General features: G+C 41.3%; 1 protein-coding gene across 4 annotated transcripts in view; it reads left to right on the top strand.

The window, feature by feature from the left end:
- LOC127392994 (uncharacterized) overlaps positions 1–15,170 on the top strand; it is a 52,012-nt gene extending 36,842 nt beyond the window's left edge. The window contains exons 4-7 of one of the 4 annotated variants that reach the window (XR_007891378.1): positions 2,652–2,709; positions 3,480–3,591; positions 13,016–13,174; positions 14,313–15,170. Coding sequence is in view for 2 of the 4 variants with exons in the window: in XM_051637578.1 (XP_051493538.1) it covers positions 2,652–2,709; positions 3,480–3,591; positions 14,313–14,366 (224 nt within the window). In the remaining 2 variants the exon portion in view is untranslated. Of the gene's footprint in view, positions 1–2,651; positions 2,710–3,479; positions 3,592–5,422; positions 8,258–13,015; positions 13,175–14,312 lie in introns of those variants that run through there. The other 3 variants (XM_051637578.1, XM_051637579.1, XR_007891379.1) reach the window with 3 other exon arrangements.
- The last annotated feature ends 405 nt before the right edge of the window (positions 15,171–15,575 follow it).

Genomic DNA, 15,575 nt, shown 5'->3' with positions numbered 1-15,575 from the left:
GCATTGCTGAGGAACGTGCCTCCTCCCTCGCAGAGATGCCAGCTGCATTCCCGACCCTGCTGTTAGTCAGCAGATGCACTCCAATCCTCCAGATACAAAGTGGAATATATTTTCGCTAACGCTTCCTCTCTCTTCTTTGTTAACTAACTCTTCTTTGTTATTGCTGAAATTGCTGAGGTTTCCTTAGGCGCTCTGGGTATGGGGTTACTTTGAAGCCGAGGAGAGGTATTGTGGAGCAGCACGTATGCCGGGGCTGCGAGGGGAGGCCGGGGGTGCCTGCCGCGGGCCGGGGCTGCCAGCTGAGTCACCGGCTGCAGAACCGGGAGGGCCGGGCCGGCCGCGCTGCTCCGGCGGAACCGGCGCCCCCCGCAGCGGGTCAGCGGCGGCTGCAGCCCCTGGAGCCAAAGCTTCGAGCTCCCCAGCGCGCGGTTCCGGCAGCGCGTATCTGCATTTCATCAGCGTCTGGCATTGTGTCTCTGAAAAATGGTATTCAGTTGCAGGTAATTGGTAGTGCTTCGGTTTCTTGTGGTTTTCCACCTATTCATTTGTGTTGGGTCAGCTCAACTGCTTTATAAACATAGAAATGTGCTTGAAATCTGATGAGCTTGCAACACAATAGAAAACCTGCAATGCTATTAGATCTCAAACGCTGGAACTGTGCAGCTTTCTAGCAAGCTTTGGTTCAGGTTTGCATGTAATGGTGAAATTAAAACTTGACACTTCTTCCAGGCTTAGTCAGAGAAATCATTCCTATGCACTGTAAGCAATTAAAGGACCAAATTATTCTTCAGTGCTTGTGTTCTTCAAAAAGGACAAATATGTGGGAATCCTGTAGCTGTCCAGAGGCAATTGTGGTACTAGTGAAGTCAGCTGGCCTAGGAATTGTTTCATGTGCCCTTGGTATGAAAATGCACTGAAGTTTCACAACAAAATGGCAAACATAAGGTACCATGACCTGTTTTCTAACCCTGGGACAAGATTAAATTTGAACTAGTGACAGGTATCAGAATATTGCCTAAGTAAACACGGTAAAAGTTGTGTTAAGCCTTTTGGAATGTTCAGTCACCCACTTCTATGTGATTTGCATGATAAAAATCTCAAATAATGGAAGAGAAACACTTTTCATATGTAAAGTAACTATCATCAAGTTCTTCCAGAATGTTGGATCTTTATGCTGAAATGTTCTGTACATTTTTCTGTAAGTTAGGTGGAGTAAAAAGGCAAATTTATCATCTTAAATAGGGTTTTCTGGTTGCGTCCCAAATACTTTAAGCTAGAATTGTGTTTCTTTATTACGAACATTTTGAAATTATAATTTCTTTTACTTGGAGGTCTGTCACTATTGATGCCACAGCTTTTTTTTATTTACTAGCAAAGAAGTTCTATTTGTAGGCTGTAAGCCACAGTTTTTTGTCTCTTCATCTGTCCTTGCAAGACCTCTCAAGTTCTTAATGACTCTTAAATGTATTTTTATTTTTTAGTAAACAGTTTTTCATGATGCAGACTTAGAGATATTTTGGCTATTTTCTGGCTATGGTATTCCAATACTAGAGAGATTATTTTGTCCCTCTACTGTACTGCACTAGTACGAAACACTGGTTTACAGCCTGGTATCCTCCCAGCTCAGTGTTCATCTATGAGCAAAACTCTGGCACCTTTGACATAGATGCTCTGATTGGTCAATGACGATGAAGCATCTTTGTCCAAATGCAGAGCTCCGGGCATTTCATATTAAGGCCTCCAGTGAAAATGTGGATGCCTGCATCCTCCTGGGAAGCTGAGCAGTTTGATGAGAGTGTGATGGGTAGTCTGCCAGGTAGCGCCTAGTGGGAAGCCACTTTCTTGTGGCATGACCTCTCTCCTCTTCCAAAAAGAGGGAGTTCATTTTCCCACTTTTGGTCTGGTGTTGAGCCTAGTCCTGGAGTGTCCTGTTTATACTTTCAGATATCAGCTTTCCATCTGACCTGTAGAGCTTACTAATTTTTCAGTGACTTGCAGAAAGTCAGTGTCAGCAATCTGATCTACTTTAATTGTAGGGCTCTGGGGTGCTGAGTCACTAAGATCTTACCTTTGGTACTATTTAAATATCGGTCTGAGTTGTTGGTTTTAAGCTATATGATACACATCGCCTTGCAGTCTAGAGCAGAAATACCTATGAGAAATATCTTTGCTTTTCTGTATTACTGTTGACAGATTTTACCCTATGAATGCAGTAATGGACAATGTGATCATTACAGATGTTTTTATAGATTGTTATATTTGTTTTTATCCTAATGTATTTAAACACTTCTGATTGTCTTTGCTGGAATGGGTAGGGTTTTTTTATTTTATGTTTTTTTTTCATCCTTCCTTACTGCCTCTTACTTCCGTTAGCTGTTTGCCAACTTGGTGATGTACAATTGCTGCTATTTTTTAGCTCCTTTCTGGCTTCCATTGATCTTGAATTTCCCAGACTATCGATACCACATTTGCAACAAGTGTTGTCTAATTAAATTCACCTCTTTTGAACTGCCATGATTTATAGGATCCAACCAAGAAAATATGTATTTTAAATATAATTTCTGATTGCTAGAGATGCTCCTTCTCCTGCTACAGGTATACTTGGCAGCCCAAGGTTTCACTACAAACCTACTTTGTTTCTTGTTTTTCAGGTCTAATATCCAGTCAGACTTTGTGTGACATGAAGCAGAAACAGGATTTTCTAGCACAGTGAGTACTTGCAGAATGAACAGGCTGGTGATTTTCTAATGACCAGGAATTCAGGAGACACTGCATCCTAAACATAAGCAAAAGAGGGTCAGTAATCGCCAGGTCTGTTTCACCTCTACCTGTTTCACAGATGGCTTTGGGGAAGAATTCAGAAAAGTTGCATTGCAGAATGATACAATGTGAGCTCTCACAATGATGCCAAGGAGCACTAACAGGGAAATTCACAAAAGGAGTTTTGAAGGAGCTATTTAAAATTCTAAGATGGGTAGGGATTTGATGATGGTGCTCAAGAGAAGACCTTAAATAGGGATCATGCAGTAGAGGATGTTTTTTCCTTTAGCACTCACTGTCTTTGAATTAAATTGTAAACTCTTTTCTCTTTGGTCAGTTTGCTAGATGTAGACTTTTCAAGCCACTTTTGGCTTTTTTTTTTTCTTCCAGAGCTGGACACGAACCAGACGTGTCTCTTTATGAGTTTTTAGTTTGTTGCTTTTCCAGGCCATTTTCACTGAACGGTTCCAGGAAAAGCCAGAAAGCACCTTGCAAGGTCACAGAGTTTCTCTATTTCAACTCCTTGGCCCAAGGCAGGGTCTAATAATCCTAATCTCCTCTCAGGCATCCTAGCAGATGATCTTAAAAGTCTCTAGTGATAGAGACTCTCCTATCTCCCTAAGCAATTTAAAATATTTTTAATAGACATTTTTGAGCCTTGTGTATCTTATAAATGATAACTAAAAAAATAAATTAACACAATTTGATTAATTGTACAGGAGTACTCAGGTTTTGACATGGGCAGAAGAGGGAGAGTGCTGTGAACTTGACTGCTGTACCTTCATTTTGTGTTCTGGTGTGACCTGCCAGATGAAAGAGGACACAATTAAGGTACGTGTAGTTGGCTGCAATAATGACCCTCCTGTGCATCTCTTGGCTCCTTGATTTTCTTTAAGGTTCTGATGTGGTCTGATGAAGTTTCATTTATTCTGATGTGATTTCTGATCTTTGCTCATGCTGCTTTCATGAATGAAGATTTATTTCCTGTCTCCAGTGAGGATTGTTAGTAAAACTGGTATTACGGAAGTACAGATGGGAGAGAGACAGGGAAGGGACTAAATTAGACCCTGACAATACACAGATAAATGATGTGCAGATTAGAGTCGTATTTCACTGCAGGGCATACAGTAATGATTTATGTTGGAAGGAATAATGCCTTAAAAAAAACACATGAAGAAAGTGTATTTACTAGTATTTCTTAAAATTGGGCCCCAAGGGTAGCACAGTGAATGCCAATGATTTTGTCCAAACTCTTAGTATCTGTCCATTTGGTACTTGTTCTTGCAGTGTAGCCTGGGATCTGTGTGATCCAGAAGGAGGAGTCTGGGAAAGCCACTCTGCAGAAGCAAATGCTGAAAGTCACTTTCCAGCTATGGGGGAAAGAGGGCAAGTGTCAGTACCTATCCAGAGATAGGGATGAGCGAGTCAGATTCTTTGACTGTGAATTGGATCAGTGGTGGTGAATTTACGGGTGGGCAGAAGCAGGCACTATGGTGTACAGTGCAGGGCAAGAACTGTTTAGAACAGAATTTTATGTCAAATGCATTTATTCAGAGTCAGGCCCTTCCTACACAGTAGCTGGTTTCTTACAGATTTCTCTGTTAAATGCATGTTGATTGATTTCTTTGAATTCTATGATACAATTAGTTTTTTGTTATCTAGGTGCCTTCACTACACTGTTGAGTCACTTCTGCAGTAGAAGTAATTAGTTTCTCATTAAGTCTAAACAGTTAGTTACAAAGTCCATTGAGTTGTACCGACCTATAGGCCATGTTATTGCAACCAAAACCCTCTGTGCTATGTATGGTCTGTGTGAGGGTGGTGAGACACTGAAACAGGTTGCCCAGGGAAGTAGCAGAAGCCCCGTCCCTGGAAGTGTTGAAGGGCAGGTTGGATGGGGCTTGGAGCAACCTGGTCTGGTGGGAGGTGTCCCTGCCCATGTAGGAGGGGTTGGAACTAGATGATCTTTAAGGTCCTTTCCAACTCAGACCATTCTATGATGATTCTATGGTCCGTTGATGCACAAGCAGTCATATCCACAGGCCCACAGTCAGCCCCACTCTGCTCCAGGATGTGGAGTGCCACTTGAACGGCATCTTTTCCACTTGCCTCTTGGCTAAAGGAAAGCAATAGTGTAATATTCAGTCATACAGCAGATGTTTCACAGTCCTCATCAATGATGAGACTGTCCTGTTGCCTAAACTAGGCATATTATGGAATTACAGAAATGCAAAAAGAAATGTCCAAGCTAGGTTTGAATCAGCTAAGAAACTTTTGGGATTAAACTACCTATGGGAGGCCTCCTGTGGTACTGGCTTTTACCAGAGTTTTTGGTGTTTATGTGTCTGTTGCCTTTTCTGTCCCTTACACACTAGTTTAAGCAGCAGATCAGAAGAGAAAATACAATTAGATTATGCACTTGGTTTGCTGTAGAGGAATAATTTACCTTTGCATTGCTGACTTGCCTTCTGTCTTCTGTTTTACTCTGGCCTGCAAGGGATTATTCCTCTACCACAGGCAAGGCATTCAGGTAGAGCTAATTGAGCAATTAAATTATCAGGTGATGGAAATAAAAATCTCATCCACGTAGTGGATGGATTTAGCAAGCTGACTTCTTTTAGTTTATGACTTAATATTATGTAATGTGTGTGTTACTACATAGGTGCACACTCTGCCAAACGAAAAGTAAGCAGCTGCTCTGACGTACACTTGAGCTGACATGGAGTTCACAGCTTCTCTCAACTGACCGTAGAAGGTGACAGCTGGTGTTTCTGTGAATGTGGACAGTTAATTTAATAGAACTTCCCTTCCCTCCCCAATTCCTCCTTTCTTAGATGTCTCCTGTAAGTAATTTTTAGCTGTGGCTAAGCTAACAAACACATGAAAAAAACCTTTTGTTCCAGCTGCATGCATTTCACCTCTAAGTATCCATGAAGGAGTGTGCAAAGCTAGGCAGCGTCCAAGTGCTGGTGGCTTTACATATAATTGGAAAGGGGAACAAATTCCATTTTGGTAATGAATAACAAAGATGATGATGACCTGGCTGAAGATCCATTTGGTGTGACAAGTAGAGGCAATGTAAGATGCATGTGTTTTCTGAGAACGTCGCAGACATGTGATGTTTGTCCGTGACAACCCTCCAACTAAGCAATTCTGGGAATGAGATATGTAATAAAAGCACATCAGAATTCTAGCTCCCTCTTCCTGTACAGAACTACTACTACACAGATTGTTGTTTTAGCTGCAAGATTGGTAATGGTAGAAAACACATTTGTCCACAGCAACGCTGTTGTTATTAAATAGGTGGAAGACAGGGCAATAGAAGTGCTGTTGTGACAGAAAACGCAGGGGAGCCTGAAACCCTAGAATGCAGGACTGAAAAGGATGCAACATGCTCTTCTGCAACTTCTGCAGAGTGTAATGGAGAAAAATGCTGCTTCTGGATAGATCTGCTTTGCTTCTATGGCAGGAGTTCTGGGTGTTGGTCTGATCGCATAATCTCAGACCGTATTAGAATAGAGGAGAGGGAGAGAGAGTCTCTTGGTCTGGTAGGAAGGTTTGATTTAAATGGGATTTTGCAAAAGGTCAAGAACATCGACTCCTCAAGTTAAAATAGGCTATTTCCTTCACTTTTATTGACAGTACAGAAGGTCTTAGAAGAGTCTACATGATTCAGCCCCATTGAGATTCTGAAAGTGAGGTAATACTGAGAGGATGTCCAGACTCAGTGGGGTCCAGTATGCTTACAGCTGAGGCAGAGACTAGCCTTGGTCATCTCTTCTGTTGGGTAGAAAGTACGCTATGCATGAAGTTCCCAGGACCAATATTATAATAAGACTATGTGCTCCTGTATGTGTGAACAGGGTGTCAAGGCTTTATAGTTACTGTCATCCATGGAAAGTAAAGGGAAGGGCCTGTCTGAGTGAAATTCATGGACTAGATTTGGTGGCAGCATTTCTCCTTAGTCAAGTGGGTGGCATGAGAAGCTGTGCAAAGGTAGGTAACAAATTAGTCTGCAGGAAGACGCTTGTATCAAGCCTGGTTTTATCCTACCTAACTTGCCCAGACACAAAAAAAAACAAACCAAAAAAAAACCACCCTAGTTTATCTTGTATAAATCTCAAATATTAATTTTCACTTCTGTCTTTTATGGCTGTTCTTTAGCTGTGAAATCTGAGCTATCACACAGTGAAGACATTTATTTGATATTTGACATTTAAATTAGTATCTTAGGATGTCCGCTTTATATTTGATTCAAAGGTTCTCCCATTTTATTATCTCCATGTGTCCTGATCACATAAGCAAGTCTCCTACTGCACTTGGATTTTTAATAAAAAAATAAAAAGGGTGGGGTGGAGGAGATTGGAAGCATTTCTCACTTGGCATGAGAAGATTGTTCAGCATCTTCGCCAAAAGGGGAGCCAGGAGAATATGGTATGTTTGAAGAAATTAGTTTGAGGTTATCATGTCCTTCTCTCTGGCCATAACACCTCACAAGGAGATTTTTTTTTTTTTTCCTTTGCAAGAGATGGTAAATTGGCTTAGTCTGGAGTGGATGTGATCTAGCTCTGTCCCTGCTGTCTTTGAGAAGATACTGGTTAGATAGATGCAAACTCTATTAATTATGGCTGCAAGGAACCGTTAGTCTTGTGGACTTGATCTCTTCTAACTCTGAAAAGCATGTATGTTACTTGTAATTTGAATTAGTTTAGCTTAAATTTTCAGCCCTTGGTTGGACCAGCTGCTTTAGAAGCTGTTGCTCTGTCCTATTCAGATATTCAACAGATGTAATTCTTAAATAAGATTATTGCAAAATGTCTTCCAGATCATAAATAATTTCTGCCATTCTTCACATTGAGCTTTTCTATGCTATCTTTCAGTTGAGGACCGCAGAGCCAGACTCAGGCTCAAGTGTCATTTTCATCTGTACCAGTCCTAAAAGGGAAAATAAGCCCTGCTGGTTAAGGTGTTCCAGGGCTGCAATCAGACTCCTTCCTGGGGAATGCTTCTGTGGTGCTCAGCCTCAAAAGAGAGGAACCGATTACTTTTTTACATATTCCTACATGTTTGGTTTTCAGACATAAAGCTGACCTAGAAGTTGCACTAAACTTTCATATAGAATCAGACCCGTGGATTCTTGACAAAATCTGCTAGTCCTACACCCAAAGAGTTAATAATATTACTGAGAAACTGCCTAACTGTGTACCTGCAAAAATCATTTATTCCTCAAGAGAAAGAGAGGAAAAAAAAGATAAGTAGAGAAGTCAAACTAACAGCAAGGACATTATTTATTCTACCAAGTAGAAGACTCATTATATTACTTTAAGGCCTTACTTCCAATTTTGTATCCAAAGGTCATGGCTCATGTTGGAAAGATCAATTATTATATCAGTGTATCAGGCTCAACACAGAAATGCCATCCAAACAGTGCATATAGAACCTTTGCATATTGTGTTTGCCCTAGCAGATAGTTAATCTGGGTTACTGTTTGCTACCTGTTCCATTTCTCTTGCTCAAGAGCATTAGCAAATGTTTATTTGACAGAATGTTCTGTTCCTCTCCTTTCCTCCCCCCTCTCCTAAGAAAATGCAGGCTAACCGGAGAGCAACTCTTAGCTGCAAACATCATGTTGCAGGCTGGACTCTAGTCAGAGGAGTTTGTTTACTACTGATAGGGGAGAGTAGAAAACATCTTGAGAGTGATCTGCCAAACGGAAATGGCCTTTGGCCAAAGGGTAGTAAATCAGAAGAAAGGAGATACTTACAGCACTTTTACTTACCTGAAAACACTCAACAAATTAAATTAACTGAGGTGAATGGTCTGTTTAGAACAGCAGAAGCAAAAAGCAGGCTTGTGAATAGCAGCAACCAAGTGTCCACAAATAGCGCTGGTTGGAAACAGGATGGCTATCTGTTCTGGTATGGCTGCCTCCCTGTTGTTTTAGTAGGAGGCTCTGTTTCAAAAATCTCCCAAAACCTCTATGCTAGTCCTGCACGTATTGCTTTCTAGTAGACTGATTAATCAATGCTATTCATACACTTCATTGGAAGTGTGGAGCACTATACAAGTCCATATCCTTCCCCTGTGTAGATATGATGCAGAATAAGTGTTAGTTATCAATGCTGGTTAACACTTGAAAGTGACAGAAATCTTGATAGGAGGGGAGGTGGGCTAGCAAAATTACTTGTATCATACAAATGTTAATACTGCTGTCAGAAATGGACAGTTAGGAGGGAAACAAAGATGAAATGCTAAAAACCCTTATGCCTTTGACCATGCTCCAGGGAAAGGTAAATTATACTCATCACCCAGCAAATCTTTTCAAATATAGTTCCCCCATACAAGAGTTTGCTAAGCTGTATCACACTTGTCAAGTTAGGGTGCACAGCCCCTCCTTGTCTCTGCACTCTGTGAATCTGCTCATGGCTGTACTCTGGTGTTTTGAGGGTTGCTTTGGTGTTTTAGGCAAAGGCACTGAAAGAGACTGCCAAGTTCTGAGTGTGGCAGAGGGGTGTCCTTTTTCTGATAGTTCATCTCTGCCCTTTTCTCTGCATTAATCTGGATGTGAGAGTCAAGGAAGGCTGTCAGAGTGGCTTTGGGGCTATCCAGGAATATTAAAGCACCTGCCTGTATCTGTTTACACCGAGTGACCATAACGCACCCCAGGATCTGCCTGTCTCCAGAACGTAACTGATTGTTTGGGATGGCAGGTAGACACTCCTATGGTCTCTGCCTTGTTGCTAGACACTTCCAGGCAGAAAGGGGATAACAGCCCCTCCCTCTCCTGTCTGACAGGCATTCTGTATGGATAGAAGAGGCTAAATTAAAAACAGCAGAAGTAGACTTTCTGGTTTTTCTTGATAACTGGTATAAAGGAGAAAAGGGAGCAGTCTGTGCACTGCAATTAACATGGAGTGCTATTGCAACTTGTCCTGTAATGCAATATAGTACAATCTTAGCAGAAAATTGAATGCTGTACCTAGTCAAAAACAGAGCAATGTGGGGTTTTGAAGAAAGTAATTAGCCCCAGGGACCCAGTGGTTTCTCATAGTTTCTCATAGGCAGTACTTCCCATAGGCTCCCAAAGTCAATTTAGGCAAGGTACAGAGCCAATTTATAAATAAAAGTTTTAAGGAATGCTTAGCAAGAGGCAGGCACACCTCTGGTCTTTCTGCAGTGCCTGTTGAATGCCACTCAGTGCCATGCTGCTTTTTTCTTGTGAGCTCTGAGCACCTTGTGTCAATGTAGGCACTGCTGCCTGCTCTGGGTGACTGTAAGTTCCTGCATCCAAAACTCTTACTCCTGCTTTACTGACATACTACGTGATACCTTTCTGTGGTTTGTGACATCCAGAAAAAAACCTGCAGCCTCTTTGGGTCATAATCACATCCTAGTCTCTTGTGAAATGCAAAGTCCACTTGAGGCATCACAGTGAAACGGCATACTGTACTTCTGTGAGTCTGCCACATTGATTTCTGTGTTCCTGCACCTCTTTCCCCAAAGCTGCACTTAACAGTGACAGTTAGCACCAATATCTTACATAGTAAATGTCTTGAATGCCTGTGGTTAAGACTTTGGTTCAGTATTTGCCCAGGAGCACACAGTCAATGTAGACTAGTATGCGGGTTACCTCAGAGGAAAGTTTTTCCTCAGCCTTCTTTTGTTCCGTGGCTGGAAAAACAGAAGATGATAAAGGCCTTCTAAAATATAGTAATTTCCCTGGTTCTCTATCTTAAGGTATTACAGACCTGGATAGGAAGTAACTGCAAAACTTGTAATTTGGACTCTAAACTGTAGGACTGTGGTCTTCTGATACCAAGCACATTTTCAGTCTTCTGGATTCTGTAAGTGCCCTCTAGTGACTAATTCTCTGGACTGTGTCAGGTTTTCATTGTTGGAGAGAGACCAGCCATTGGAGGGGTGGTTGTCTGGTGAGGGCAGGAGCTAGGTAAATGTCCTCATTTTGCTCTGAGGGCAGCACTGGTTTGTACTGCAGAAGCAAATAGAAATACACTCACTGTAGTCACTGCACAAAGCTCAGCAAAGCTAATGACTACGTGCATGTATGCTGCTATTGTGGAAATTGCATGTCTGAACCAAAACACAAGTAAAATCAAGTGCAAACCAGTGCAAGAAAAACTATTGGGCTGTCACTGCACAACACTTGAATGGTTTCAGTGAGGTGTGGCATTAGTGACATTTTTCTGAATAATTAGCCTCTAAGGTCTGAGAAGGGGCCACAGCATTCTCTTTCATTTGATACTGCAACTGTAAACTAGGTTGACAGATTACTGACATTTCATTTGTACCATGATGACATTCCAGAACAGTTTAAACTATATTCAAAGACTGTTCTTATCTGTGTATTTGTCAATAGCGGGGGCATTTCTGTCTCTTCCTATTATTAGAGCTATCTGTACAGTGCTGTGCATTGCAGTTGCCTGGCACACCTGTCAGGGGGCATCTTGAAGATACTTCTTTATGAATCGTTTTGGGAGCGTGGCCTCACCTTGCACCCAAAAAGAATAGGGTAGATTGCTCTGTTCCTGGCATCAATAGGAGCAGACACAAACTCCTTTTGTACTTTGTTGTATTCACACAAGTGCAGACTTCAAAAGTGCAGACGGCAGTTGTCAGAACATGCATACTTGTTTCTTTAAAAATTCACATTCTAATCTTGTGTAGTAGGTCACTATGTTGAATTTATTTTCTCAATGAATTGAAAACTCATTTTTAATGCAAGTGGATCAGTGCTGTCACCGTGGTTGTTCATTCTGCAGCAAAATACTGGGTTTTGTTTCTGGTAGTGTTTTGGGTGTGTTTGTTTTTTTTGTTGTTGCGTTTTTCCTTCTTTTAAGTAAAAATTCAAGTGCCCTTTTAAATGTTTAATCACATCCATTAATATAGTCATTGTAGGACTTTGGTGAGTCCAAGTTCAGGAACTGATTTATCTGGGCAACTAAAAGTCATATGACAATATGCTAAGGACCAGATGTAGAGGTGGTGTGCAAACTGGCATATATGAGACTTCTTTGTGTTCTTGTATTAGTCTCCCACAAGCTTCCTTATGCCTACTCAGTTGGCATGTAAGGGATGCTAGGGCTGTGTAATCGGTAAGCTCCTCTTACCAATGTAAAGTGTTCAAACATGTAATTGAAATGCACCTCACCTTATTTGAACTTGCTTATTTTTTCTGACTTTGTATTTGCACTGTGTTTAGTACCATAGGCCATTAATCTCATTGGCATGACTGGGCATTTACAGAAGTACAAATTTACTTCTTCAACTGATACCATAAACATTGTGGAATACAGTTTCTTTTGGATTTAGAAATGGAGCAAAAGCTCCATTGTACCTGGAATACATGTACAGGAAGAGTTCAAGGGAAGAGGGGAAACTGGCATCTGCTCTAGAAATTATCTGGAAAAGTGGATTGCAGAAGGAACAAGGACACTTGGGATTTAAAGAATGCTTTGGCCTGTATGATGAACACATAGGTATTCATCTAGGTAACTCAAGTGGTAACCAGTGATAGGACATGAGAAACTGGAGTGAAGCAGAGTAAGGGGAAGTTCAGATTGGTCATTAGGAAAAGGTTTCTTCACTGAGAGGATGGTCAGTCACTGGAACAGGCTCCCTAGGAAAGTGGTCATGGCACCAAGCCTGTCAGAGTTCAAGGGGTGTGTGGACGATGCTCTTAGTCATATGGTTTAGTTTTAGGTAGTCCTTGCAAGGAGCAGGGAGTTGGACACGATGATCCTTATGGCTTCCTTCCTTGAGATGCTATGCGATTCTAACTCTTGCAATTTTTGTAATTGGCAGAACTAATTTTAAATAAACGTAAGGCTGTCATGAACTCTGAAGACATGCACATAGAAATACCTAGAGTCATGCCTGTGTACAAGAGGTGATGTAGATGCTGACATTTTTTTTTCTGGACATGAGCTGAGATCTTTGTATCTCACTTCTCTGCTAGAAGAGTTCCTGACTGTAGCTTTTTGAAAGACTGCCTAAGTAGACTACAAAGATGCAACAGACTGGGGCTCGGTGGTTTCAGAAGCAGTAACCAAACAAAGCAGCTGTTGTTCAAAGCCACATAAGCTGAATGGTTGTTTCTCCCCTAATCCCTTCTGAAAATTACCCAAAATGTATTGAGCAATTTAATTTATATCAGACAGATGTCTTGAATCCATGGCATTAAATCCTACACAGCGTGAAAGAACCTTAGAATGTCACTTTGTCTGTATACATACAGCTCTCTAAAAAACTACAGAAGCACCAAGTGTGGAAAAGTGTGTATGCTGTATAATATCACTGACAATGGATTTGCAAATCAGCTGCTGTACTAAGGCCTAGTGCAGCAGAGTTGACTCAGTCACTCTTTCAAGGGGAGCTAGACACTGGCAACAAATGGGTAAGAGATCTCAACTTTTTCATAAATTCTGAGTGCTTTCTTTAATCTACCTTTTCCACTTAATAGTTAACTAATAAGGAGTGGCACCACAATCCCACCACCACCCCCTGCCCTGGCCTCTGCAACCTTGAATCTCATTCTCCTAAACAAGACAAAAGCTTTTTTGTTTTTCCTTTTGAAAGACTTTAGTGCATGGACAATAATTAACTTGTCACTTCAATGTGGATTAAGAAAATAAGGATATTTAGTTCTTTCCGAATTATTGCCAGGTTGGGGTGGTTAAAAAATGACAGATGAAGCTAGACTGCTTATGCCTCTTAAGGAGCAAGAAATATGCAGTATTTAATTCTGGGCACAGGGAAGCTTTAGTCTTTTCCATGCTACGGAAAGGAAGGTTGTCCAGTACGTGATAGCATCGCTGACTTGAAAATTGTGCAAACTGACTTCAGATAGGCTTGACTGTTTTTTTCTGTAATCTGCACTGCTCTGTATTTTCCTCATCTACTGCCCTGCCACCCCACCTTCCTTGGTTGTGGAGCTCAGCAGGGCCTACAAACTAAGCAGCTTTCCCACCTTCAAATGAACTGAATTCTGCTAAATTAGAGGGGGAAAAAAAAAAAAAAGTCATTTAATTTGAGTCTTTCCCCCCCACCCTTGTGTCTTCAGAAGGGAATACAGTTTCTGAGATTTTCATACAATATTGGCAAGGTAACCCTTCTGCGTCATGGGCAACCAAGCTGTACAACTATTGCAGGCTGTTACGGTTTGTTCTGAGGAGCTCTCTGCAGCAATGCCCACTGTCTTCTACAGAAACTCAGCAGTCCAGAACATTTGTCTTCATGGCCTTTCTAAAGGAACAGGGGTCATGTGTGATCTCTACTGGCATAGTTTTTCCTTGCCTTCTGTGCTTGTGTAAAGGCAGGCTGTCTGCTGTTCTGCAGGAAGTGGAGGATAGCTTGGGGAGGACATGCACGGGATCCTCTGCAGACAACAACTTAGTAACTCATCAGACCTGTCCTTCTTTGGGTCATTTGAGCATAGATTAATCTTTGCTCCAGGATACATGTGGTTTTTGGATGTTCTGAAGCAGCAGCCCATGAGCATAGAATAACTTTCACAGCATTTCTGTTTGGTACAGGCTTTGTATCTACCCCGGAATCAAGTCATGCTTGGGAAAAAAGCTGGATATTAGAGGTGGATCACTGAACAACACTGCATCACAGAACCTAACTGAAAGATGTTTTAAAATGAATTTTAAGACCAAAAAAAACCAAAACCAAAACCAAAACCAAACCCAACACAAAATCACACAAATTAAACCAAATTCTTCAAGAGAGAGAACAACATATTCTCTGTTGGTGGCTTGCACAGAATTTCACTCAACTGGAGCTAATGTTTACCTCAGAGAAAAGGACTATGAGCATAGCAAGAGAGGTTTCTGAGAAACGGAGAAATGGTCCTGATCTGAGTGAGACAAACAATGAGGTCTGCTGGCAAACAAAACAGTGAACCTTAAGTGAAGCTGCAAACAAGCAAAGAGATGAATATGCTGTCAGAAGCTGCTTTGTGGAAAGACTTAACAAAAGAGTTTAATTAATGCAGAACATCAGAGAAGGTAGGAGGGAAAAGCACAGATTCATAGCAGTAGGTATTAATCACTAAAACTCACTCCTCACTCTTTTGAACACTGTTGGATTAAATTAGTACGAAGTAAATTAGTATCTTTTAAGAGCAATTTATGTGTCAGCTCACAGAGGAGAGGAGATTTCTGGTTTTTGTTTTGTCTAAAGCCCAAAGAATGCTGATAGATGAATGCACGGAGGGAATTGCTTTAGTTCTCTCCGTTGTTGTTACCCTGGAAAGGAGTAGAGTGCCTTGTCCCACTGTCCCAAGCGGACAAACTGTGCTAAATGGTGTGAAAGTTAATCCTTGTAAGTTCTGAGCAGACAATTTTATTTAATTGAACATAGAATAAACATGAGTTTAATGTCTCAAACATGTTCACAGGGAACACGTAATTGTATTATGATGGCCATGACTACCTGCTGTCATTAATAACTCTATCTCTGTGCCCAGCTGGAACAAAAAGTCACCTGCGGTGACAAGGAATGGGGCTCTGAAGTGCCCTGTTTATCTCTGCCTGTCCTTGTATGCACCCTGCTTTCTTACAACTTCTTGTTGAGCTTTACATGAATTTCTGTACTAGCTGAACTCCATTTGCCTTGGACAGTGCTCTTTGACATCTTTTTCAGACATTGTGGTTGTGCCACCTACTACATAAATGAGAGCTAGTTTTCTACAAATGGTGCCAATACCTTTTATTCCTACTGTGACTAGTGATTTATGTGCAGGGGAGCCATTGTTCTGCTACAATAATTTCTACAAGAGCTAAATACTAATA

The sequence above is a fragment of the Apus apus genome, chromosome 20 (genome assembly GCF_020740795.1).
Source record: "Apus apus isolate bApuApu2 chromosome 20, bApuApu2.pri.cur, whole genome shotgun sequence".
NCBI classification, from domain to species: domain Eukaryota; kingdom Metazoa; phylum Chordata; class Aves; order Apodiformes; family Apodidae; genus Apus; species Apus apus.
Note: the sequence above shows the minus strand (reverse complement) of the source record. Positions and strands in the feature narration are given on the sequence as shown.